The sequence below is a fragment of the Schistocerca gregaria genome, chromosome 1 (assembly GCF_023897955.1).
Source record: "Schistocerca gregaria isolate iqSchGreg1 chromosome 1, iqSchGreg1.2, whole genome shotgun sequence".
Taxonomy (NCBI): Eukaryota; Metazoa; Arthropoda; class Insecta; order Orthoptera; family Acrididae; genus Schistocerca; species Schistocerca gregaria.
The window spans coordinates 648,500,128-648,526,831 of NC_064920.1; the positions used below are offsets into that span (position 1 = coordinate 648,500,128).

General features: G+C 47.6%; 1 protein-coding gene across 1 annotated transcript in view; it reads left to right on the forward strand.

Moving 5' to 3' along the window:
- LOC126361126 (glucose dehydrogenase [FAD, quinone]-like) overlaps window positions 1-26,704 on the forward strand; it is a 187,468-nt gene that overhangs the window by 72,420 nt on the left and 88,344 nt on the right. Inside the window, exon 4 of the mRNA XM_050007767.1 lies at window positions 22,999-23,327. Within this exon, the coding sequence (XP_049863724.1) occupies window positions 22,999-23,327 (329 nt within the window). The remainder of the gene's footprint in view (window positions 1-22,998; window positions 23,328-26,704) is intronic.

The window sequence follows — 26,704 nt, forward strand, 5'->3', positions numbered from 1 at the left end:
ATTTCTGAAAGCTGAGCTCAACATCAGGAAACCATTCGTATGGTATCTGGGTGGCTATCTTACGATGATTTAGTGCTCGGTCGGCGTAGCAAGAAAATATACGTAATGACAAAACATCCATATAGTGAAGTTATTTATACTCTATTTTGATAGCGAATCTTAACATTAATAACTTTCTATCTTCAGACAATCGTCAACTGTAGAAGGTTTAGATGATGTGCAGCATTCACAGGTTTCCTTTCACTAAGACTAGAACGGTAAAGTTAACATCATATCCTGTCGTGACAATAATCGGACGGGGTTTAAAGAAGTTTTGGTAAGTCCGGTAAAAGAGCAGAACGTTTTTGTTGCGCCTCCATGGTTGATGAGATTGATTATTCCAAGAATCACATACAGTATTTCAACAATGTACAGCGTACATTTCATTGTTGACAGCCGTCTGAATTGTTCAGTGTGTCGACTACAATTGAAAATGGAGAAAACAGAATTTCGTGCTGTTATTAAACATACGCATTTGAAGGGTTGGCCTGCCGCAAATATCAAAACGGTATTGGGCGAAGTTCACGCTGAGTCTGTACCATCATTGAAGAACATTTAATTTTCGATTAATGGATTTAAACGTAGTTGGACCAGTCCGGAAGACGAAGTGCGTTCTGGCTGCCCAGTTGAGGTCACCATAAAAGAAGCCAATGACAAAATCCATGATAAGGTAAGGCAAGACCACAAAAAAGTGACAAATGGTCAAATGTGTGTGAAATCTTATGGGACTTAACTGCTAAGGTCATCAGTCCCTAAGCTTACACACTACTTAACCTAAATTATCCCAATTACAAACACACGCAGCCATGCCAGAGGGAGGACTCGAACCTCCGCCAGGACAAGCCGCACAGTCAATGACTGTAGCGCCTCAGACCGCTCGGCTAAGCAAGACCAACTAACGAAAATTCGTGAGAGTGTTGAGACCTTAGGAACCTCAAGTGACCGAGTGGATAATATCCTCCACGTATAATTGGCTGTGGGCGAGGTGGATGCCACATTTGTTCACAGCAGACCAAAAGCGCATTCCAACACAATATTTGGAGATGTTTAATCGCAAACCGAAAGTCTTCATGAGCAGATTTCTGACTGTTGATGAAACCTGTACCCCTCGTTACACAGCAGAGTCAATATGGCAGTCAAATAAAGGACAAAGGCTGGTGAAAGTGCACCGCAGAAGGCAAATATCATTTGGCAGTTGGTAAGCTGATGGCCACTGGTTTTTGTGATACTCAAGGAATAATCCTCGTAGATTACTTGGAAAAAGGCAGAACGCTATTATGCTTCATTGTTGGATGGTTTGAAACTTGTGTTGGCTAAAAAAAGTCCACGGTTTTAACGCAAAAAGGGCTCTTTTACCAGGATAATGCACCATCCCATCAGTGATAACAATGGCGATAGTGGATGAACTGGGCTCTGAATTGGTACCTCATCCACTCTATTCACCAGACTTAGCCCGAACGGATTTCTTTCTGTTCCTCAACTTGACGAAACTTTGGCTTGCAGTCAACAAGAATGTTGCACAGTATGATAGAATCTATTTTTCCGATGGGCTGGATGATCGCTGTACTAAGTATGTATCCTTGAAAGAAGATTATGTGTAGAAATAAGGTGAGTTGTTTACGTGACAATCATAATTTCTTCTTTTTTTTTAGCAGACTTACCAAACTAATCTCTTAGGTACTGACGTTCGCACTAGGCGCAATGTGATGAAAAATCACTTCGTATTTAGATAATCCCGAAAACCTCATAGAAAAGTGTTCTGAAGTTAAACTGTGAGCGACTAAGGAAATTACTGGCTGTTCGTTAACACTAGATGACCCTACTACAGAATATCCACGTCCTAAAAGCTGGGAGCCACGCGGGGTAGACGCGCTGTTTCAGGCGCCTTGTCACGGTCCGCGCGGCTCCCTACGTCGGAGCTTCGAGTCCTTCCTCGGGCATGTGTGTGTGTGTGTGTGTGTGTGTGTGTGTGTGTGTGTGTGTGTGTGTATGCATGTGTGTGTTGTCCTTAGTGGAAGTTAGTTTAAGTTGGATTAAGAAGTGTGTAAGCTTAGGGACTGGTGACCTCAACAGTTTGGTCCCGTGAGATCTTACCACCAATGTGAACAGTTCTCGGGTATCCGACAGGGTAGCGTCGTAATTTCTCCACAATATTTCGGCAGGCGGTACACGCTGCCATCTTCAGGTGGTTCCTGGCGAATGCTGTGCTGTTCCTCTCGGCGCCCTATATATACTAGCCGTTACCCCCTCCAGCGTTCCTCCCCTGGTGTCTTTGGTGCGGCCGGCGCGACGGCTTCTGGAGGTGGTGGGGGAAGCGGCGCCTGGGGCCTGCAGTCTCCCTGCTGCCGCCGTCGGGGGCGGTCCTCGATCTCTGGGCCCGCATCCTTCTCTCCAGGCCGAGTGCAGGGATCCAAGCCTGACTAAGTTGAAGGTCGCTGTTTTATTAATTAGATCGTCCTGTAGTCGGATTTCGATGGCCTCTTTTGTAACGCAGTCCCAGAAATAGGAGGATTGACAGACTATTTTTGTTTTTTCATATCGATAGTATAGCCAATCTTTATACAATCGTCAGTCACGGCTAATTTAGTGGCCTGGCGTAATTCGGTATGGCGCTTGTGTTTGCGGCACCTCTTTTCTACAGAGCGGACTGTCTCCCCAATGTATGATCATGATCTTCCCCACTGACAGGGAATCTGATAAACGCCTGGTCTTCGAAGGCTTAGGTCATCTTTGACTGCACCCAGTAGAGTCAAGGTTTTTGTAGTGGGTCGTAATACACATTTCATATTGTGTTTCCCTAGGATTCTACCGATTTTTCTTTAGGTGTTACCGACAAATGGAATGCACGCCAATGACTTGTGTTCTTCTGTTTGTTCTTCTTGTTCTCTGTCTGAGTGTGTCTGATTTCCGTCTGCTTGTTCTCACTTTTCCGAAATGTCTCGAGGTGCTGCAGTTGTGCTGGAAGGTTCTCCTGATCGCAGATCGATCGCGCCCTGTGAACAAGTGTGCGCAAAACGCCTTCAGGCTGGGTGTTGTGGTGACAACTGAAGGCGTTTAGGTACAAATAGGTGTGTGTGGGATTTCTGTATACACTGTGTCCTAGCTTGCCGTCAGGTTCCCGTTTCACCAGGACGTCAAGAAACGGTAGGGCACCATCCTGCTCCACCTCGATCGTGAACTGCATGTTGTGGTGCAGCGAGTTGAGGTGATCGAGAAATTCATTTAAGCTGTCTTGCCCATGTGGCCAAACAACGAACGTGTCATCCACTTGGCGGAAGAAAGAAGTTGGTTTTTAAAACTTCCTGGCAGATTAAAACTGTGTGCCGGACCTAGACTCGAACTCGGGACCTTTGCCTTTCGCGGGCAAGTGCTCTATCAAATGAGCTACCCAAGTACGATTCACGCTCCGTCCTCACAGCTTTACTTCCGCTGTGAGGACGGCGCGTGACTCGTGCTTGGGTAGCTAAGTTGGACTCACCAGGGAAGGAATAGGACTGGAGGACGTCATGTCTCTCCCTTCGGCACGTGGCATAGCGATCACTGTCGACGGCGTTCGTTTCATCAGTTTATACGCGCCATCCGGATCTCCATAAAACGAAGAGAAAGGGCGATCTTTTACACCGAAGAGATAGCACCGTTGTTCGCTGGACGCTATGATAACTGTATAGTGGGCGGCGACTTTGTGTCGTCGACAAAAAGGACCAAGTACCTCATAATGTGCCATGCATGGAACAGCGTGCGTTGATTACCGAAATGGCGCTTATGGATACCTGGGAAATGTAGCATGGCGACAGACCGGGTTGCACGTTTGTAACGGGACACTCGGCGAGAACACTTGATAGAGTATGTGACACGAGCTCTATGGACGGCGATACTGGATGCCGAAATCTGGTGAGCGGCTTTTACGGATCATATGGCGTACGTCTGTATGATTTCACTAACGCGTCGGAAGATATGGCGGAGTAAGGGTCACTGGAAAATGAATTGTACACTTCTACGTGCACTGAATGTCGCCGGACGATAGAGGCAGCCTGGGAAACCTGCGTTCGCCGCCAACGAGCGTACACCTCGGTTCTCCACTGGTGGATCAAATGCGCAAAACCAACGTTACGGAGAACGTTGAAACGATACGGGCAGAACAAATCGCAGTGGAACCGCATGACGGCTGATTTTTTTTTTTACAGCCCTGAGGGAGCTGATGACCCAACAACCATCGCCGGAAAGGCACACGGCCATGCGTAGGATAAAAGCCAAGTTATTACAGCTGATGAGACAAAGAATGGAAGGTATAATGGTCCAGGCGAGATTGGCGGACACAGTTGCTGCCAAAACCCCTTCCATGCACCACGTAGTACATGAACGCCAACAACGACGCAGGACGTTGATCAGTGAACTAATCTTTGAAACTGGCCAGCAAGTTGTGAACCAGCGTGATATTGCGCATGTGTTTACTGACTATTTCCGTCAGTTATATGGACCTGTACAAGTGAACCACGAGACACTACACGATGTCATCTCGGAAATGCCAGATAGAGGACCACCAATGGATGCAGAGACTTTCATCACAGCGATAACAGAGGACGAGCTGACAGATGCCATTGCCAGGGGGGCTCCGAACAAGTCCCCAGGACAGGACGGCTTCCCAATTGAATTTTACCGCGCCTTTGCATACCTCATGGGACGGACCTGGATTCAGATGTACAACGAACTCCTCTCACCGCAGACTGAGATATCTGCCGAATTCACGGAGGGTATCATCATCCCAATACCCAAACCACGCGGTGGCAGAAGGCCAGGAGATTATAGACCACTCACTCTCTTGAACGGCGATTATAAGATTTTTGCGCGCATCCTTGGGGCTCGCCTGCGGTCTTCAATTTCTGATAGACTCCTCATAGATCAAACTTGCCTCGGCGGTAAGCGGAACGTACATACGGCGCTCGGTGGCTACCGAGATATCATCGCATTACCAGCGGCATGCCGAGTGCGCGGGGCACTCGTCGCTATTGACTTGTATCATGCGTTCGACAGAGTGGGTCACACCTTTTCGCATGCGGTGATGGGCAGATTGGGCATCCCACAGGCCTTCATTTAGTGATCATGCGACTGTTACACGGCGTGCGATCAAAGGTCTCGGTGAATGGGCGGGGCACTGACTTCATTGTTATTTCAAGGCCAGTTCTTCAAGGTTGCCCCCTTTCGATATTTTTTTATGTAATGGCTTTGGAACCCTGTCTATATGGTCTCCGAAGACGGTTGGAGGGAGTGCCGTTGCCACAACTGACCTTTCATTGCCGCGCTTATGCTGAGATGTGATGATGGTGGCAAGGACAGGCGACGAAGTATTTACGGCGTTGGCATGTATACAGCGATAAGGGATGGCGCCAGGAAGCGTGCTTAATCTACAAAAATCACGCTGCATGGATGTCGGTCGAGGATTACAACCGGGGGAGGAAGGTCCGCTCAAGTTAGTTAAGACCATAAAATGCCTAGGCGGCTACACGGGTAGCGGAAGCTGTGTGGACTGGGCGGTTTTTTAGGTTAGAAGGCGGGATGGGCTGCAATGTCAAAGGGTGCTTGGCAATTACAGGACGTGCTTGGATCAAGGAACAGTCGGAATTATAGTTGTAAATTGTTGTAGTTGCGCTGGAAAAGTCCCTGAGCTTCAAGCGCTAATAGAAAGCACAGAAGCTGATATCGTTATAGGTACAGAAAGCTGGCTAACGCCTGAAATAAGTTCTGCAGAAATTTTTACGAAGTCTCAGACGGTGTTCAGGAAAGATAGATTAGGCAGAATTGGTGGTGGAGTGTTTGTGTATGTCAGTAGTGGTTTATCTTGTAGTGAAGTCGAAGTAGATACTCCGTGCGAATTGGTGTGGGTGGAGGTTATACTTAACAGCCGAATTAAGTTAATAATTGGCTCCTTCTACCGACCCCCAGACACCGATGATACAGTTGCGGAACAGTTCAGAGAAAGTTTGAGTCTCGTAACAAATAAATACCCCACTCATACGGTTATAGTTGGTGAGGAATTCAACCTACCCTCGGTATGTAGGCAAAAATACTTGTTCAAAACCGGTGGTAGGCAGAAAACGTCTTCCGAGATTGTCCTAAATGCTTTCTCCGAAAATTATTTCGAGCAGTTAGTCCACGAACCCACGCGATTTGTAAATGGTTGCGAAAACACACTTGACCTCTTAGCCACAAACAATCCAGAGCTGATAGAGAGCATCATGACTGATACAGGGATTAGTGATCACAAGGTCATTGTAGCTAGGCTCAATACCATTTCTTCCAAATCCATCAGAAACAAACGCAAAATAATTTTATTTAAAAAAGCGGATAAAGTGCCACTAGAAGCCTTCCTAAAAGACAATTTCCATTCCTTCCGAAATGACTATGCGAATGTAGACGAGATGTGGCTCAAATTCAAAGATATAGTAGCAACAGCAATTGAGATATTCATACCTCATAAATTGGTAAGAGATGGAACGGATCCCAAGTGGTGCACAAAAAAGGTCCGACCGCTGTTGCAGAGGCAACGGAAAAAGCATGCGAAGTTCAGAAGAACGCGAAATCCCGAAGATGGGCTAAAATTTACAGACGCGCGAAATTTGGCACGTACTTCGATGCGAGATGCCTTTAATAGGTTCCACAACGAAACATTGTCTCGAAATTTGGTAGAAAATCCGAAGAAATTCTGGTCGTATGTAAAGTACACAAGCGGCAAGACGCAGTCAATACCTTCGCAGCGCAGTGCCGATGGTACTGTTATCGACGACTGTGCCGCTAAAGCGGAGTTATTGAACGCAGTTTTCCGAAATTCCTTCACCAGCGAAGACGAATGGAATATTTCAGAATTTGAAACACGAACATCTGCTAGCATGAGTCTCTTAGAAGTAGATACCTTAGGGGTTGCGAAGCAACTCAAATCGCTTGATACGGGCAAGTCTTCATGTCCCGATTGTATACCGATTAGGTTCCTTTCAGATTACGCTGATACTATAGCTCCCTACTTAGCACTCATATACAACCGCTCGCTCACCGATAGATCTGTACCTACAGATTGGAAAATTGCGCAGGTCGCACCAGTGTTCAAGAAGGGTAGTAGGAGTAATCCATTTAACTACAGACCTATATCATTGACGTCGGTTTGCAGTAGGGTTTTGGAGCATATACTGTATTCAAACATTATGAATCACCTCGAAGGGAACGATCTATTGACACGTAATCAGCATGGCTTCAGAAAACATCGCTCTTGTGCAACGCAGCTAGCTCTTTATTCGCACGAAGTAATGGCCGCTATCGACAGGGGATCTCAAGTTGATTCCGTATTTCTAGATTTCCGGAAAGCTTTTGACACCGTTCCTCACAAGCGACTTCTAATCAAGCTGCGGAGCTATGGGGTATCGTCTCAGTTGTGCGACTGGATTCGTGATTTCCTCTCAGGAAGGTCGCAGTTCGTAGTAATAGACGGCAAATCATCGAATAAAAGTTAGACTGTTCGCAGATGATGCTGTAATTTACCGTCTAGTAAGGTTATCCGAAGACCAGTATCAGTTGCAAAGCGATTTAAAAAAGATTGCTGTATGGTGTGTCAGGTGGCAGTTGACGCTAAATAACGAAAAGTGTGAGATGATCCACATGAGTTCCAAAAGAAAACCGTTGGAATTCGATTACTCGATAAATAGTACAATTCTCAAGGCTGTCAATTCAACTAAGTACCTGGGTGTTAAAATTACGAACAACTTCAGTTGGAAGGACCACATAGATAATATTGTCGGGAAGGCGAGCCAAAGGTTGCGTTTCATTGGCAGGTCACTTAGAAGATGCAACAAGTCCACTAAAGAGACAGCTTACACTACACTCGTTCGTCCTCTGTTAGAATATTGCTGCGCGGTGTGGGATCCTTACCAGGTGGGATTGACGGAGGACATCGAAAGGGTGCAAAAAAGGGCAGCTCGTTTTGTATTATCACGTTATAGGGGAGAGAGTGTGGCAGCTATGATACACGAGTTGGGATGGAAGTCATTACAGCATAGACGTTTTTCGTCGCGGCGAGACCTTTTTACGAAATTTCAGTCACCAACTTTCTCTTCCGAATGCGAAAATATTTTGCTGAGCCCAACCTACATAGGTAGGAATGATCATCAAAATAAAATAAGAGAAATCAGAGCTCGAACAGAAAGGTTCAGGTGTTCGTTTTTCCCGCTCGCTGTTCGGGAGTGGAATAGTAGAGAGATAGTATGATTGTGGTTCGATGAACCCTCTGCCAAGCACTTAAATGTGAATTGCAGAGTAGTCATGTAGATGTAGATGTAGATGTATTACGTTCCACATGCATGTGCAGCGGACAGCAGCGGATAACTACCGACGCATATTGAAGCTGATGCGGACAGTGGTGCCGTTACAGAAATTAAGAGCGTTGTATGTGGTTCAGAGGGTGACCTATGTTAACGTATACCTAGCACCGAGACTCACTCACGCAGCGCATGTCCTGCCTTTAACGCACACTGGCATGACGGATACAAGCATCTTTCGGACTTACGTGAGTGTGGGACACCTGTTTAAAAATGGCTCTGAGCACTATGGGACTCAACTGCTGTGGTCATCAGTCCCCTAGAACTCAGAACTACTTAAACCTAACTAACCTAAGGACATCACACACATCCATGCCCGAGGCAGGATTCGAACCTGCGACCGTAGCAGTCGCACGGTTTCGGACTGCGCGCATAGAACCGCGAGACCACCTGTTTAAGATCAAATACACAACGCTTACGCTACCACCTGGAGAGGGTGGACTTGGTCTAGTGAACGTATATGAAAAGGCACGGGCGTTATTCGTCAGTACGATTTTCCGACAGTGGCGCGGTCAATTTCGCAATATCTCGGGTGCGTTGGCCTATGTACTTGCGCCCACTTCAATGTTGCCCACAGTCAATGTGGGCCATATTTCCCCGAAGCTGTCACATTTCCAGTCCTCTTTTTTTTTTATTTGGAGCTTAGCTATGGCAGAGATTCCTTCCCAACAACACGACTACCGACGACGCGAGATGTATACCAAATCTTACTGCGTCGCTGTCCAAGGAATACCCTGGAAAAGAAGTACCCAGACAAGAACTGGCGACAGATATGGCGCGTTATACGGAACGTTTACCTCCCAATGTCAGTACGCTCAACATGGTATGTGGTGGTAAATAGGAAATTCGCAACAAATCAACGGCGGCACGCGATTCATTAGGGAGACACTCTTCTATGTTTAGGCTGCGCAACAATGGACACTGACGAACATTGTTTAGTATGTAGTGGGACGGCTCCAGTGTGGCACTTGGCACAACAGATATTGGCGTTCATGTTACGCTCCGCCCCTCACACTATTTCATCAGACACACTTTTTTCCCCTAACAATCTTATTTTCCGGTCCAAAAAATCAATGCAGTGACATGGGTACGGGGAATGGTTGTGGGCTACGTCTATAACGAATCGGAAAACGACAGAATGTATTTTTGGCATTTTCTCCTGGATGGACTCACGAAGCTGCAACAGCATAAGAAATATAGGCAGGACTTCGCTATTTACTTGCGACTTACATTTACCGACCCGCCGGCCAGATGAGGTGTGACGGGTGAGAGATGAGATAGACGAAGAAGCCGAGATAGACATCGATCCCACTTACGGACCCTTAGTTAATTTCGAGAAGACGACCCAGTCTTAGACCAACGTCTGGAGAACGAGTCGATAGACGGCTCTTTTGCTCTATCAAACGTCGGGTCGTGATCAGGTGTCGCCCCCGACACGAATTTCATTTCATTGCTACAGGAGCATGTTACTTTTGCATTTGTACTATCTGCAATGTCTTCATGTCTTTCATTTGGGCATTTTCAGTTTTATTCATTTCCTTAATTAATTAATTTTCTAATTAGGCACAATTGTCAACATATGGTCATTGTAGACATTATTCATGCGGTAGTACAGCAAAATGTATGTCACAAAAGGTGGTAAGCCTGACATTGGAAATAAATAAATTAAAAAAAAGTTGGTAGAGCACTTGTCCGCGAAAGGCAAAGGTCCCGTGATCGAGTCTCGCTCCTTGACACAGTTTTAATCTGCCAGGAAGTTTCATATCAGCGCACACTCCGCTGCAGGGTGAAAATATCATTCAGGAAAGTTGTTCTAGTGCCTTCTCCTCGAAATTACGACGCTACCCGGTCGGATACCCGAGAACTGTTCAAATTGGAAATACGCCGGGAAAACTTCAGATCGCACCTTACCACGAATTTCCAAATTTTTCCTAAAAGCTCGGAAGCGATATCTTGCAGCTGTGTACTCCACGATAATTTTGTAGTTTATACACCGATCAGTTACGATATTTCAGAACCGGCAAATTCTATTGCATGAACGGAAATGTGTCTAGGACAGGAAAGAACCCAAACAGCACGTCTGAGTGTAGTCAGTGGGGGAGAGGGAGCTCGTAAGGCGCTCCTGTTCGTGACAGGCGGCAGGCAGGCAGGCAGGCAGAAAGGCAGGCAAGCGCGTGTCGCTGCGGTGTGAGCCGGCCCGGCACAGATGGGCCATCCGCGCTCCGCGGACGGCTCCCGGAAACGGCGGTGGCGGTTAACGCGAGCTTCCGGCGCTCTGCACAACACAGCGCAAGCTGCCGCGCTTCCGCGGACAGACATCGATCCCCACACCGCGGCCGCGTCGACCTCTCAGCGGTGCGGAAAACGGCCGTAGGCCGTAGTGCGACCTGCCCGCGGGAACGAGGCTGTTCAGAGGGGAGGCAGACACGTATCTCGACCATGTCTCGTAGGCCGAGCACCAGGAATACAGAATACAATCAGCACTTCCTGTGCCGTCGTAAGCTAGACGTACAAAAGCACCCATACGGGACAGAATAAAATACTTTTAGGGTTCCTGCAACGATTTGCAGTCGTCGTGTGACGTCTTTAAGGCCTTACAGTGACGAAGGCCTTCGAATAATTTCAAAGAAGGGCAAATCGTTTTGTGATATAGCGAAACTGGAAAGACGGTGTCAAACTTGTAACAAGTGAATTTGTGTGGCAGCCGTTAAAACAAATTAGTTGTGTCGATATATTGAAAGTCACGTGCTCTATCTTCTTATCTCTTGGTTTCTACTGAAAATCTCGTGCTTGTACTCTTGTTAACTACACTACTGGGCATTAAAATTGCTGCACCAAGAAGAAATGCAGATGATAAACTGGTATTCATTGGACAAATATACTAGAACTGGCATGTGATTACATTTTCACGCAATTTGGGCATCTAGATCCTGAAAAATCAGTACCCAGAACAACCACCTCTGGCCATAATAACGGCCTTGATACGCCTGGGCATTGAGTCAAACAGAGCTTGGATGGCGTGTACAGGTGCAGCTGCCCATGCAGCTTCAACACGATACCACAGTTCATCAAGATTAGTGACTGGCGTATTGTGACGAGCCAGTTGCTCGGCCACCATTGGCCAGGCGTTTTCACTTGGTGAGGGATCTGGGGAATGTGCTCGACCAACGCGAGCAGCAATGTCGCGATACGATAAACAGCAATCGCGATAGGCTACAATCCGATCTTTATCAAAGTCGGAAACGCGATGGTACGCATTTCTCCACCTTACACGAGGCATCACAACAACGTTTCATCAGGCAACACCGATCAACTGCTGTTTGTGTATGAGAAATCGGTTGGAAACCTTCCTTATGTCAGCACGTTGTAGCTGTCGCCACCGGCACCAACCTTGTGTGAATGCTCTGAAAAGCTGATCATTTGCAGCATCTTCTTCCTGTCTGTTAAATTTCGCGTCTGTAGCACGTCATCTTCGTGGTGTAGCAATCTGTTTTTCACTACAGATATTCTGACGAAAGGTGACATCAAGATTGGCTAATGCAACTGACAAACTCTCTCAGGATCATTTCCAATATAATTATCAGGGCTGTTATGACGTGGTCGGTTGATGAATTTTGTGTCAGTTCCCAACGTTTCGTCTCCGACTCCGGGAGACATCTTCAAGAGGGTCCGTAGCTCGATGGAAGGTCCAATACACCCACTGGCTCGCTACTGACTGCCGCTAAATTTCGTGTACGCGAGCCCCCGCGCCGTGGCGTGATGTCACGTATTTTAAAAACGTCAGTGCAACTGGCCGCTGTCCGTCACCGTCGATCGCCATTGCCATCACCCAGTAGTGGACGGATGGTACACATCTTCTTTAACACCGGCATCCATATACCGTTTAATTTCACGCCCTCCTCCTTTCGGTTGTAATTATTTGGGTGTTTAGCGATTTCGATTGCCTCCCTGTAGAGCCTTTCGTAGTATCTGCTTGTGGCCGCTAGTACTTGCGCCTCCTCGAAACGAATATTGTGGTTCCCTGGCTGGAAAGCATGCTCCACAACAGCTGGTCGTTCCGTTTCTCCTCTTCTACAATTTCCTTTGTGCTGTTCCAAACGTTTAGAAACAGTTCTTTTAGTGGTACCCACATAAACATCACCACAGCTGTATGGGATCCTATACATTCCAGCTTTTTCCAAAGGTTTGCGAGCGTCCTTGCGAGCGTCCTGTATCTTCCTGGTGGGCTTGTAAATTACGGTAATATTCCGCTTCGTCAAGATCCTCCCTATTCTTTCCGTAACGTTTTTAACGAACGGCAGGAAAAACTTAGATTTTGCAGTACCTGTACGTCAGTATGATTTCTGCGTGGCTGCCTCGACGCACGTTTTATTTCGGCGGACGAATATCCGTTCTTCATTAGTGCATTGTGAAGATGTTCCGTTTCAGCGTCGAGCAACTCAGGTTCACAAATATTTCTAGCTCTGTCCGCTAACGTCTTGATAACACCCCGCTTCTGTTGTGGGTAGTGGTTCGAATCCCGGTGCAAATAACGGTCCGTGTGCGTGGGTTTGCGGTATACTGAGTGGCCCAAACTACCATTTTCGTTTCTAAAAACAAGCACATCGAGGAAATAAAATTTGCCGTCTACCTCCTCCTCCATTGTAAACTGAATTATCGAGTTTATACTGTTAAGATATTCGTGGAACCGGCTTAGTTCCTCCCTACCATATCTCCACAGCACAAACGTGTCATAGACGTATCGGAACCATACATTTGTTTTTTGTTGGCAGCACCTGAGGCTTGTTCTTCGAATTTCTCCATAAAGAAATTTGCAATTACGGGACTTAGGGGGCTTCCCATAGCCACGCCATCCGTTTGTTCATGAAACTGTTCATTCCACTTGTAGTATGTGGTAGTCAAACAACACTTAAACAGTTCTGAAATATCGGCAGGAAAAATTCGATCCAGCTGTTCCAATACATCATTTGGTGGTGGTTAGTGTTTAACGTCCCGTCGACAACGAGGTCATTAGAGACGGAGCGCAAGCTCGGGTTAGGGAAGGATTGGTAAGGAAATCGGCGGTGCCCTTCCAAAGGAACCTTCCCGGCATTTGCCTGAAACGATTTAGGGAAATCACGGAAAACCTAAATCAGGATGGCCGGAGACGGGATTGAACCGTCGTTCTCCCGAATGCGAGTCCAGTGTGCTAACCACTGTGCCACCTCGCTCGGTCCAATACATCATTAAGTGGAACCACGGTAAACAGCGATACCACATCGAAGCTGACCAATATGTCCCCCGGCTGGACCACTATGCCATTCAATCTGCTGATGAAATGCGTCGAATTCTTTGTATAAGAGTCCGAACGGCCCACATGTGGTTTCAACAGCGTAGTGAAGTGAGATGATGAAGCACATTAGAGACAGAGTTGGCTAGGGACGGAAGGAAGCAGATGTGCTTCATAATGTGTATAAATCCGAGAACAGTTTGCGGTCAACTGCGTAGTGCAACTGTCCGTAAACGTGACTAGTATGATGATAAGACTAGTATTACCGAGGATTACAATGTGCGCTCCTTCTGTGCGTGCCGCTTCAGTCTGTGCCAGCCGAAGTGTTCCGCACCGTTCCTCGCCTAGAGGTGGAGAACGGGGCTAACCGTGGCCGGGTGGCGCGCTCGCCCGCGCACGTGCGTCCTCCGCCAGGGCAGCGGCAGGAACGGGAGCACGCCTGCAGCGCGGAGTAACTCGGCCGCACTATGAATAGTCGATGCGCGTGCCGGGCGTAAGGACGCGGTCCCGCCCCGCGCCGGAAGCACGCGCCGTTACAGTTTTCAGGGTGGCTGCAGGTCCGCTATTGGCCGTCGTAAAGGGCGCGTGACAGAAATGGCGAGGGCGGCGCGCCGCCGGCGGGGTCCGGAGCTGCCGCTCGCTTCCTCGTTCGGGCGGCTGCCGAGATTTGTGGCCGGCGATCGGGCGCGGCGCTGCGCCGTCGAGGAACCGGAGGAACCGCCGCCTGCGTGCGCGCCGGCCTGAATAATACAGCGGGCCCGCTTCCGGGGGCGGCATTAAAAATACAGCTGCGGCCTGCCGCGGCCCGCCGCTATCTCTCCGCCGACAGCTCGCCCGGCAACGGCATTCGTTCGCCGCCGGGATGAACCTGTCTTCCCCCTCTCCACCTTCAGCACCGCCGCTTTCTCGGCGCTGAAGAAGACGTATCGACTTGTTCAAACAGAACTACTTGCACAGTTCCATTACAGTGCAATGAAGACTGGTAGTATCAGGGGAAGCCCATACAGCAGGTACTATCCGATTAACATTACGCTGTCCAGTCACATTAATCTGACAGCCACCTCTGTTCGATTCAACGTGCAATAATCAATCACACACGTCAGGTGGCCGAAATAGCAATGGAGGGTTTATAAGGCATGAACGGGGGGAGGGGGGGGGGGGGAAGACGCAGAAAACAGTGCACTAGTTGTCGTAAGGCGGAAATGGAACGCTTTATCTGACGGCCAAGAGGGCATGATCACTGGCTTTTGGGCCAAGGGTGGAAGAAATTCCGAAAATGCTAAGTTTGTAAACTGTTCCCGTCCCGCCGTTGTTAAAGAATACCGTGCACGGCAAATATCCAAATTCAGCGCTGAAGCAACGTTGGTGCAGCACGGGCAGTAGAACCGGCCGCTGTGGCCGAGCGGTTCTAGGCGCTCCAGCCTGGAACCGCGCAATTGCTACGGTCGTACGTTCGAATCCTGCCTCGGGCGTGGATGTGTGTGATGTCTTTAGGTTAGTTAGGTTTAAGTAGTTCTATGTTCTAGGGTACTGATGACCAAAGAAGTTCAGTCCCATAGTGCTCAGAGCCATTTGAACCATTTGTACGGGCCGTAGATGGCAAAGGTGAACAATGGTTGGGGTGATGTGTACTGGGGAACAGAGGAGCAACTTTCGAGCAACAAGGGCTACCAACAATTTGTCCTCAATAACCGTTCAGCGAACGTTGTTGGGCAGTGGCCTCCGCAGCAGGTGCCTGGATCTTGCACAAATGCTGGCTGCTTTACATCGGCGACGAAAACTGCAACTTACACCCCAGTCTCGCAACTGAACGTCCATTTCGTGACGACAGGGGGGCCTTTCCAGAAGGAAGATAGTTGTTGGCGTCTACGGTCTAAAACGTCTGAAAGCCAACATATTGGAACTATGCAACTATTCTCGGAAGGGTTCAGGAGACGTGAGGATGCGCTATGGTCTGGGGAATGTTTCGTGTCTTTACCTGGATCATCTCGTCCTTCTGGGAGGCAGAATGGATCAGCGCACGTTTGAATCTATTCTTGCGGACCATGTCCACCCGTGCATGCACGATGGAATCTGCAGCTCGCAGTGTACGTGCCTGATTCGAAATGTGCATTGTTCGAAGAGCACTACGGTGAGTTTTTACCGCACTCTCCAGGCCACCAGAGTTCCCGCATTTAAACCCAATCGAGAATCTGTGGGACCATCCCGATCGGGCTGTTCGCGTCATGGGACCTCAGCCGAGAAAGCTGGCGGCATCACTCTACATCCCTGCCGGTATCTTCGAGAACTCGTTAAGTCTCTTCCTCTACTGTGGTGGTGGTTAGTGTTTAACGTCCCGTCGACAACGAGGTCATTAGAGACGGAGCGCAAGCTAGGATTAGGGAAGGATTGGGAAGGAAATCGGCCGTACCCTTTCAAAGGAACCATCCCGGCATTTGCCTGAAACGATTTACGGAAATCAAGGAAAACCTAAATCAGGATGGTTGGAGACGGGATTGAACCGTCGTCCTCCCGAATGCGAGTCCAGTGTTCTTCCTCTACCTCTCGCAGCGATCCGTACCGCGAAAAATGGTTCAAATGGCTCTGAGCACTATGGGACTTAATTTCAGAGGTCATCAGTCTCCTAGAACTTAGAACTACTTAAACCAAACTAACCTAATGACATCACACACATCCATGCTGGAGGCAGGATTTGAACCTGCGACCGTAGCGGTCGCGTGGCTCTAGACTGTAGTGCCTAGAACCGCTCGGCCACTCCGGCCAGCCCGTACTGTGAAAGGTCTTTGTTCAGGCTCTTGGAAGGTCACCTTAATGTTATTGTATAGTGTACTTGTTATTCAAATTTCACGAACTGATTTACTCCAATCATACCTTCCGCAGCAGCTGTCCACCTTCGCCTTCTTACCATAACAATAAGTCAGTTATCTTGTAGTTTCGAGTAATGCAGTGCTGCATGCAAGCGTATTACTGCGCCTACTTTGTACATTACCATCATTTTGTACCGCTCTGTTGTTGCTTTTGGGGTGACTGTCACGTTTATTGAAAGACGACGTAAAATACACTCCTGGAAATGGAAAAAGAACACATTGACACCGATGTGTCAGACCCACCATACTTCCTCCGGACACTGCGAGAGGGCTGTACAAGCAATGATCACACGCACGGCACAGCGGACACACCAGGAACCGCGGTGTTGGCCGTCGAATGGCGCTAGCTGCGCAGCATTTGTGCACCGCCGCCGTCAGTGTCAGCCAGTTTGCCGTGGCATACGGAGCTCCATCGCAGTCTTTAACACTGGTAGCATGCCGCGACAGCGTGGACATGAACCGTAAATGCAGTTGACGGACTTTGAGCCAGGGCGTATAGTGGGCATGCGGGAGGCCGGGTGGACGTGCCGCCGAATTGCTCAACACGTGGGGCGTGAGGTTTCCACAGTACATCGATGTTGTCGCCTGTGGTCGGCGGAAGGTGCACGTGCCGTCGACCTGGGACCGGACCGCACCGACGCACGGATGCACCCCAAGACCGTAGGATCCTACGCAGTGCCGTAGGGGACCGCACCGCCACTTCCCAGCAAATTAGGGACACTGTTGCTCCTGGGGTATCGGCGTGGACCATTCGCAACCCGTCTCCATGAAGCTGGGCTACGGTCCCGCACACCGTTAGGCCGTCTTCCGCTCACGCCCCAACATCGTGCAGCCCGCCTCCAGTGGTGTCGCGACAGGCGTGAATGGAGGGACGAATGGAGACGTGTCGTCTTCAGCGATGAGAGTCGCTTCTGCCTTGGTGCCAATGCGTGTTTGGCGCCGTGCAGGTGAGCGCCACAATCAGGACTGCATACGACCGAGGCACACAGGGCCAACACCCGGCGTCATGGTGTGGGGAGCGATCTCCTACACTGGCCGATCACCTCTGGTGATCGTCGAGGGGACACTGAATAGTGCACGGTACATCCAAACCGTCATCGAACCCATCGTTCTACCATTCCTAGACCGGCAAGGGAACTTGCTGTTCCAACAGGACAATGCACGTCCGCATGTATCCCGTGCCACCCAACGTGCTCTAGAAGGTGTAAGTCAACTACCCTGGCCAGCATGATCTCCGGATCTGTCCCCCATTGAGCATGTTAGGGACTGGATGAAGCGTCGTCTCACGGGGTCTGCACGTCCAGCACGAACGCTGGTCCAACTGAGGCGCCAGGTGGAAATGGCATGGCAAGCCGTTCCACAGGGCTACATCCAGCATCGCTACGATCGTCTCCATGGGAGAATAGCAGCCTGCATTGCTGCGAAAGGTGGATATACACTGTACTAGTGCCGACATTGTGCATGCTCTGTTGCCTGTGTCTATGTGCCTGTGGTTCTGTCAGTGTGATCAATTGATGTATCTGACCCCAGGAATGTGTCAATAAAGTTTCTCCTTCCTGGGACAATGAATTCACGGTGTTCTTATTTCAATTTCCAGGAGTATAGCCACTGTTCGGGATACAGACGCAGTAACAAAGTAAGTCGGGCAAGGATATACGCCTCCTGCGACTGTGAAGTCGGAAATACTTCAAGACGAAAATGAAAAATGGTTGAGTGTTCTTATGAGTGTTTTATAAACCTTCAGACCAGTTACGCGGTCTGCATCTACAAACTTTCCACACACATTTTCTTCGTCAAACCATTATCAGAATGTCTTGATTTGGAGATGTCGCTACACGGCGATTTTTGTCACACCGGCGTCGAAACACAACGGCCGTACGTCCACCACTTAACACTGCCTGCCCAGAACTGTCTGGTCAATAAACGTCCGTTGTTTACCGATTTTCTTTCAAGCTACCTCGGTAGTTACAGCGCTGACGTCGGTTATTCGCGAGGAATAAAAACAGCCCTTGAACTTTTCGGTCAGACGGTGTACATCTAAATGGCTACTCTGTAATTCACACTTGCTTGATAGAGAGTTATAGCGGCGCCTTAAGACTTTTTCCGGCTGTTCCACTTCCGGATAGCATTCGGAAAAATTGAAGACATTGATCTTCCCATGGCAGGTCTGACTTCTTGTTTTACTTTACTGTGGTCACTTCTCCCAATGCAGGTGCCAGTCACACTTTTTCAAAAGTGAGTTGGTAACCTAAATTTCGTTGAAAGATGTTGCATTTGTTTGTGGACATTCCTACTCGTGTATTATATCCGTGACTCTCTCTCCTCTGATTCGCGATAACACAAAATGAGCTTCCTTTTTTTGAACTTTCTCATTTTACTCCGTCTATGCTGCCTGCTAAGGACATTGACATCTTTGTTCATCAGGCTTCTGACTGTTTCGCTGCAGCAATCCATGAAATTTCTCTTGTGCCAGTTCCTGTGTTCCACTACAGTTTCTACCCTCTCACGGACGCTTCAGCGGTACCATGGAAGGTATCTCCTGATGTCTTAACACGTTTCCTATCGATCTGTCCCTTCTTCCTCTCGGTGTTTTCGACATTTTTCTCCCCTCGCCGATTTTGCGTAGAACCCCCTAATTACTTACCTTATTAGTCCACCTCATTTTCAACATCCTTCTACAGCAGCACACCTCAAACGCTTCTAATCTCTTCTTTCCCGATTTTACCACAGTCGATCCTTCGCTACCGTACAATGAGTGCTCCAGAAGTTTTCCATACTGTGCTGCAGTACTCCAGAAGAGGACTGACAAGTGTAGTGCACATAGTCTCTTTAGCAGATATGTTGCCTCTTCTAAGTGGTCCCTAATAAAACTTAGGTTTCACTTTGTCTTTCCCGCAACGTTCCTAATGTGATTGTTCGAATTTAAGTTGTTCGCAATTTTAATGCCTAGGTATTTGGTTGAATTGAAATCCTTCAAATTTGTATTTTCCATGTTGTAACCGTATGACTGAACTTCCATGTTTCACAACTAGCGGAAATACCAGATTAATCTGCAGTTGCAGGGTGCCATACACTAATAGGTTTCCGAGGCCTCTAACTACAGTCAGAAAACAACCGTCAATCATAAGGCCCCTGTCACGCGGACGGTCGTGTATCTCAATCGCTGCTTGCTGCAGCAGGGTAGAAAGCCTGTGGTGTAGAATTACCGCCTGTCGCGTGTTGTTTGTAACGCCTGTAAGTTACGAAATGTTTACGATACAGGAAGAATTTGCATTCGCTGCAAATGTTTATACTATGAAGAAAAGAAAGAATTAGTGACACTCAATAGGTAGTTGTCTTATCTTTTAAAGCTTTCAATTATCTCGAGGCAACTTAAGCAGATCGTAGGAGTATTTTTGACTTCCTACTGTGCCGTCCTGAAACCAGACAGTCAGTTAAGTGTGTGAATAATTCGGTACAGAGCGGAATCATATTATGGTTTGTTCCGCATTTCTGTGATGTAACTCTCTACTTCGAATACTGACAGAGGTATATCCACTATGAGACACGAAGAGAAGACCTCCATTGCACACAACACTAAGGATCAACAGTGGGCACTGAATAGAAAATACGAATCTGTATATCTGACAGACTGGTCTCGAAAGGTGACAGGGAATGGCGCAAGCGACTGGCAAGAAGAGGATCACTGCCCCTCGTCTGATGGCTCCATCTGAATAATGCGTAAAGCAATTAGTGGCCATTCATTTGATAAGCCACACGACATATACAGTAAGCTGCATACGATGATGTGCATCTCTAGTGTGCGATGACTTACAGGGGGGTACAAAAGTTCGGAAACACAAAAAATGGGATATTACCAGGGTTAATACGTTCTGTGAACACCGTTAATATTTTAAACAGCTTCCAATTGTCTCCGAACTAGTAAGTAAAGATACTGTTTGCCTTTCAAGGGAATCTAATACTTTTATTTCTGCAAAATAGTCGAATTTTCAGGTAACAATGATGGAAGTGGATAGCGATTACGTGCCCTTATGTCCAAAGCAGTCCACAAAGACTCATAATATGTTGGCTGTGGTGGCCAGGGGAAATCGTTGCGCTCACAAAACCAATCTTGGATGATGTGAGCTGTGTCTACACAGGCACGGTCTTCTTGCAACATACCACCACTATGGGGAAAAACGTTGTAACATGTGCATGGACCTGATCACTCAAATTAGCCACATAATCCTGCCAAGGCAGTAATGCGACCTTGCAGAATACTTATGGTGCTCATGGCATATACAGTACAGTCACCAACAAACTCCTTTACCTTTTACCCAAATGAATACAGACTCATTTAGAGATATTTTTCTCCTATTACGAGTATATGAAGACAAAGCAGAAGTAGACATATAAGCAGATTTACCAAAGTCTTTATTAGCAAGTTCGGCCATATGGTAGGTGCGAAAAGCAATAATGTCTCTGTCAACGAAACTTTCCAGTCCAGGAACATTTGGTACTCCAGAACCACCACGAACAATGGCTACAGTGTACCATCCGTTACCATGACCAAAAGAATCATTAATATCTAAACTAAAATTAAGTCGGCAGCCACAGAATACAGAAGGGAGAACCGATAGAAGTACTCAGGGTACCCTCCGCCACACACCGTCAGGTGGCTTGCGGAGTATGGATGTAGATGTAGATGTCACGATACGACTTACCAGATATTCACAAATCCCCCCACCACCCCGTGCCCCACCCCCGCCATGTTTCACACTTGGAACCAGAAGTTATAAAGAGTGTGAAACGAGACTCACCTGACCAAATGACTTTCTTCCATTTCTCCACACTCCTGGTTTTATGGCTTCGGCACCACGTTCGCTATTGTGGGCCTTAGCATCACTGATGAGTGGTTTTCGAATTGCAGCTTGCCAACCAAATCCCTCCTTAAGGAGCTCCTTTCGTGTTGTTTTGGTGCTCACAAGGTTCGCAAATGCGACATTTATTTCTACAGTGACTTTTGCAGCTTTCGCCCTCTTATTTTTCGTAACAGTCCTCCTCAATGACCGCCTGTTACGGTCACTGAACACACACGTTCGTCCGCGTTGTGTCTTAGTGAATGCTGTTTTCTCCACTTTCCCTGTATGCGGTATAAGTCATCAATACGGAGCCTCTTGAAACACCAAACATTTGCAACCATCCATCACACGAGCGCCAACAATTCGCCCACGTTCGAATTCAGGTAACGCCTAGATTACGCACTCACAATAACGCAGAATACTGTTCTAACACCGACTGGCGCAAACAGCGTTTTGAGGACTTTCAAAGGAGTCATTCATGGATATTAGCCCCTAGAACTTAGAACTAATAAAACCTAACTAACCTAAGGACATCACACACATCCATGCCCGAGGCAGGATTCGAACCTGCGACCGTAGCAGTCGCGCGGTTCTGGACTGAAGTGCCTAGAACCTCTCGGCCACCTTGGACGGCGCACTTTTGCTGATACTCTTTTTACGCATGGTGTGAGTACATGTAATCCATGTAATTTCTTTATTCTGGTGGACATTGCTGTAGTGCAGTCGAAATCATAGTCAGTTTGATAAAAAACAATTGTGCAACCGATATGGCTACATCTTATTTTAAACAGACGTAATATTGAAAGTTCCTGGCAGATTAAAACTGTTTGCCGGACCGCGACTCGAACCCCGGACCTTTGCCTTTCTCGGTCCGGCACGCAGTTTTAATCTGCCAGGAAGTTTCAAGTCAGCGCACATTCCACTGCAGATTGGAAATCTCATTCTGGAAACATCCCCAGGCTGTGGCTAATCCATGTCTCCGCAGTATCCTTTCTTTCAGGAGTGCTAGTCCTCCAAGGTTCGCAGGAGAGCTTCTGTAAAGTTTGTAAGGTAGGAGACGAGGTACTGGCAGAAGTAAAGCTATGAGGACGGGGCGTGAGTCGTGCTTGGGTAGCTCAGTTGCTAGCCGGCACGATAGCTCAGCGTGTGCGGTCATAACGCTGCTTGGCCTTTGTAATAAAAGAACTGAGTGGAAGGATCAACAAACGAACTAGGACGGTTGTCATGTGACGTCCGTAACGACCAAACATAACGATCAACAACGGACAAAAAAAAAAAAAAATGTAGGTAGATAAGTTGCCCCCGACAGGCAAAGGTCCCGAGTTCAAGTCTCAGTTCGGCACACAGTTTTAATCTGCCAGGAAGTTTCATATCAGCGCACACTCCGCTGCAGAGTGAAAATCTCATTCTGGAGACCTAATATTGCATGGCCGGTTGCTTTAAGCAATACTGTCTTACCTCTTCTATTTCCTCCTCGATGATTGCTGTCTGGATTAAATGGCTTTGGAAAAAGCTTTTTGGCAGTTGCGCACGACCTATCTAGCAACGACCCTGTAACATAATGGCGTCCGAGCTTGACACACGGGCTGAGCAGTACAACGTTTTCTCACTTCAATCGTCAGGTGCTGGGCGGCTGCTCGGTGCTGAACGGCATGATGTACCTGCGCGGCCACGCGCGCGACTACGACCGCTGGGCGGAGGAGGGCTGCGAGGGCTGGTCGTGGCGCGACGTGCTGCCCTGGTTCCGCTACTCCGAGGACAACCTGGAGCTGGAGCGCGTCGACCCGGCGCTGCACGGCCGCGGCGGCCCTCTGGCAGTCACCAGGTTCCCGCACCAGCCGCCCATGGCCTACGACATCCTCAGCGCCGCCGCCGAGCAGGGCTGGCCCGTCAACGACGACCTCAACGGCGACAGCCCCGTCGGTTTCACCATCGCCCAGACCACCACCAAGTAAGAGCCCGCTGTCTACACAGGCATGGTCTTCTTGCAACATAGCACCACTATGGGGAAAAGAGCCCGCTGTCGGCGCGTTTAAGCTGATCTCATTTGTCTAGTTTCAGTGGCAAAGCTACAGTAATGCAGACTGCTCTCTAGTGCATTGCAATTAGGGATACATTGCATTTGTGGTAGAGCTACTGAAACATTTCAAAAAGTTTGTTTTTAAGCACTCTCAAGTGGTTAGCAGTTCATTTCCTGATCAGTTTAAGACACAGGGTGTAAACGGTATAAGGCACCAAAATTATACAGATGCTACAGCTCAGTGTGCTTGACAAAAAAGTCTATTGACATTTTCTTGTATCATGAACGTCATTTTTGTATTATTAAAACCTAATGTTCGTAGGAAAGATAGTATACGCATTTCTGTTTAAGTAGTCAACCGACAGTTGTAACACCCCACCCATAACTTATCTGGTTTTCGTGTGTGTTCGCCCCAGGTAATTGACTAACAGATCAACAGAGAGTGCAAAGCTGCCGCAATGTCGGATAATGCAAAGAAAGTAATAAGGCCGTTTGACTCCTGACTGAACTTCGGTGGCAGTGTTGACAATTGATTCAGAATTGATCCCTTTTAATTAAAAAGAGGTGCACATTTATGTTATATTCAGCTATAGAACACCAGATGCAAATGTTGAACATAAAATTAATTAAGAAAGTGACTTGGGACTTCAACTACTTGATTGAAAACAGAAGCAGTCGATTAGCACAGATTTATTTTAACTCACGACCTACAATCATCACATTACATGACTCTCCTAACAGGCAGTGGTAATAATTGCGTTTGCGTGGAGTAAAGCGCGATAAATCAAAAGTAATTCCTATCGACTGACCCAGGCGTAATGCGAAGTGCGAGAAGAATTCTACAATACATGGCCCATGAAACCCTCGTGGAAATTTTGCTGACGTGATCCAACAAATTAATCAGTGGCCGGAGCGGGCGCAATACTACCGAATTTATCGTGGTGGCGCGGCGTCGTTATGCGGACGTCGTCCGACCTCATGGTGGTGCAAAGCTGCGCTCGTCTATTCACTTCTAGCTATCTTGCTTCTATCTCCAAGCTCAATCGTTCCGTTCGCTAACTTCTAAACTGCAGAGATGCTCACTCTCTCTCAGGCAAGCTGAGTAAAGAACGCCACGTCCGCACTCTAGGCAAGCTGGGAATGGAAGACCTCTACGGAGACTTCTCATAGTCCGCTCTTCGCCCTGGTTTACCCTCTAGCAAAATCACTTACGCCAATTGCAGCGCAAGTCGTGTTAATTATGCGTCGCTTCCGAGCGCCGACCAATGCCTGCTATGGGAAGTGAACAAATTCCTACAAAATTTGCCTTCCTCTCAACTTCTGCTATTTAGCTTCTCCTAGGCCACCCATCAAGGTTAGCGTCTGCACAAACACCAATTTTTCTGGTGTTCTGACTCCCAGGATTGTACTTTAAATTCCTTGATCCTACGTTCCCATCGGAAGCCAGCATATTTCATTCTGTTCATCTTCACCTGATTTACTTCAGACACTGCGGAGCGTGAATTCAGCATGAAGTTGCTACAGTCACGAACATGCATATTTTGACCTCTGTTGACTGCTCAACCATAGCTTTGCACGGCCTTCTCGCATGTTTTGCTGAAAACGGGATGAAGGACATTTATCAACAGGTGTACAAGTTCTCTGTCTGCTTACCGGTACACCAGCACAGGATCAACCATCCACTCACTGTCACTCATCTTAACGCAGCTGGAGGCCACGCCCTGTTACCGCTATCTCAGAGCTTGACCTGCCCTAAGCTGCCTGTTGTCACTTCCCTTCGCCGCTCCCCAACCAGCCACGGTCACTCGAATACTTCCCTGGGATAAACTAGCCTCCAGTAAATCGACGTGTTTCCACAAAGTTTTCATGTCGTGTGAATTACTTTAAAACCACTGCCTGACATTAATTATTCCAATATGTCCATACTATACTCTCTACAAGATGCATTGTGCCTTGTCAGTCATTTTTTGTTCAGCCCTACTCATCGCTCAACGTGAGTTAGGTGATCTTTAATGACTTCATGTAAGGGGGCATAGTTCTTGTCATCTTACACAGCACAGGGTGTACCGAGCTTATTGCCTATAATGACAGGGCAGCCAGAGAAAGGCAACGAGCTGATCAGAGGATTGAAATCATTAGACGTGTACAACGACGTGGTGTGATAATCAGGTGGTACCGAAAAAAGGAATGTATACGGTTTTTGGGTTGTCAAGAATGTGTAATTCGCTTTACATGAATTAAATACAACCAAGTCTGTTTCTCAATAAGTAGATAACGAAGGTTGTAGTAGTAATGACAAGCTAATATCAAACACAATGTATTTCCATTAGTACAAATTCAATCAATCACCAAGTAGATAGTTGTGCATTAATTACAATCAACTGTTTCACCTTTTACGGCAATGCCATAACGAATACTAAATTCACATAATTTTCCTTCTGCACAACAACATCGTAACGAAATGAAAACCCATTACTCGCTTCCTCTTACACCAATACTACAATAAATGTTGGAAATGACCACCATTCGTTTCTACACATGCTTCATTGCGGAGAACCCAGTTTGTCGCACTTCTTCACACACATGCACACTGGCCATTATGGTATTGTCAGCATCTAAAATCTTCTGCGTCAATTCGTCCACACTATTTACTGGCTCAGCATAAACAAGTTCTTTGGCCCCAAAAGTAAAAATCCAGTGGATTTAAATCAGGGCTGCGTGTTGGTCATCGACGTGGACCCGAAAGCCCGATAAATGGTCCTGGAAATCGACTGTCCAAAAATCTGCGTACTCTGTGATCAATGTGGGGTGGAGCACCATCGTGGAGGAACCACATGTTATGACGTATGTCTAACGAAATGTCTTCTAACAACGTTAGTAACAATGTTTCCTCTGGAAACGTCCGGTAATCGTTACCAGTCAAACGTGGAGGTAAAAAATAGGGCCCAATAATGTAATTATCGAGCATACCCGCCCACGCATTTACGGAAAATCGTCGCTGAAAATATGTTGCCGCTACGTGGCGAGGATTGTGTACACTCCACGTCTGCATGTTACGGAAGTTAGTTGTTCCGTCGCGAGTGAAACACGCTTCACCTGTGACGAGTGTTTTGTTGACAAACTCATGCTGCGCACTGTGTAACAAAAACCACTCTGAGAATTCACGTCGTGGAGGGAAATCTTGTTCTTCCAATGCTTGTACGCGTTGAATGTGGTAAGGACGCAGACGCTCCTCTTGGAAAGTGCGATGAACGACAGTGTGCGTTATACCCACGTGGGGTGCGATGCTTCTAGTACTCTGAGAAGGA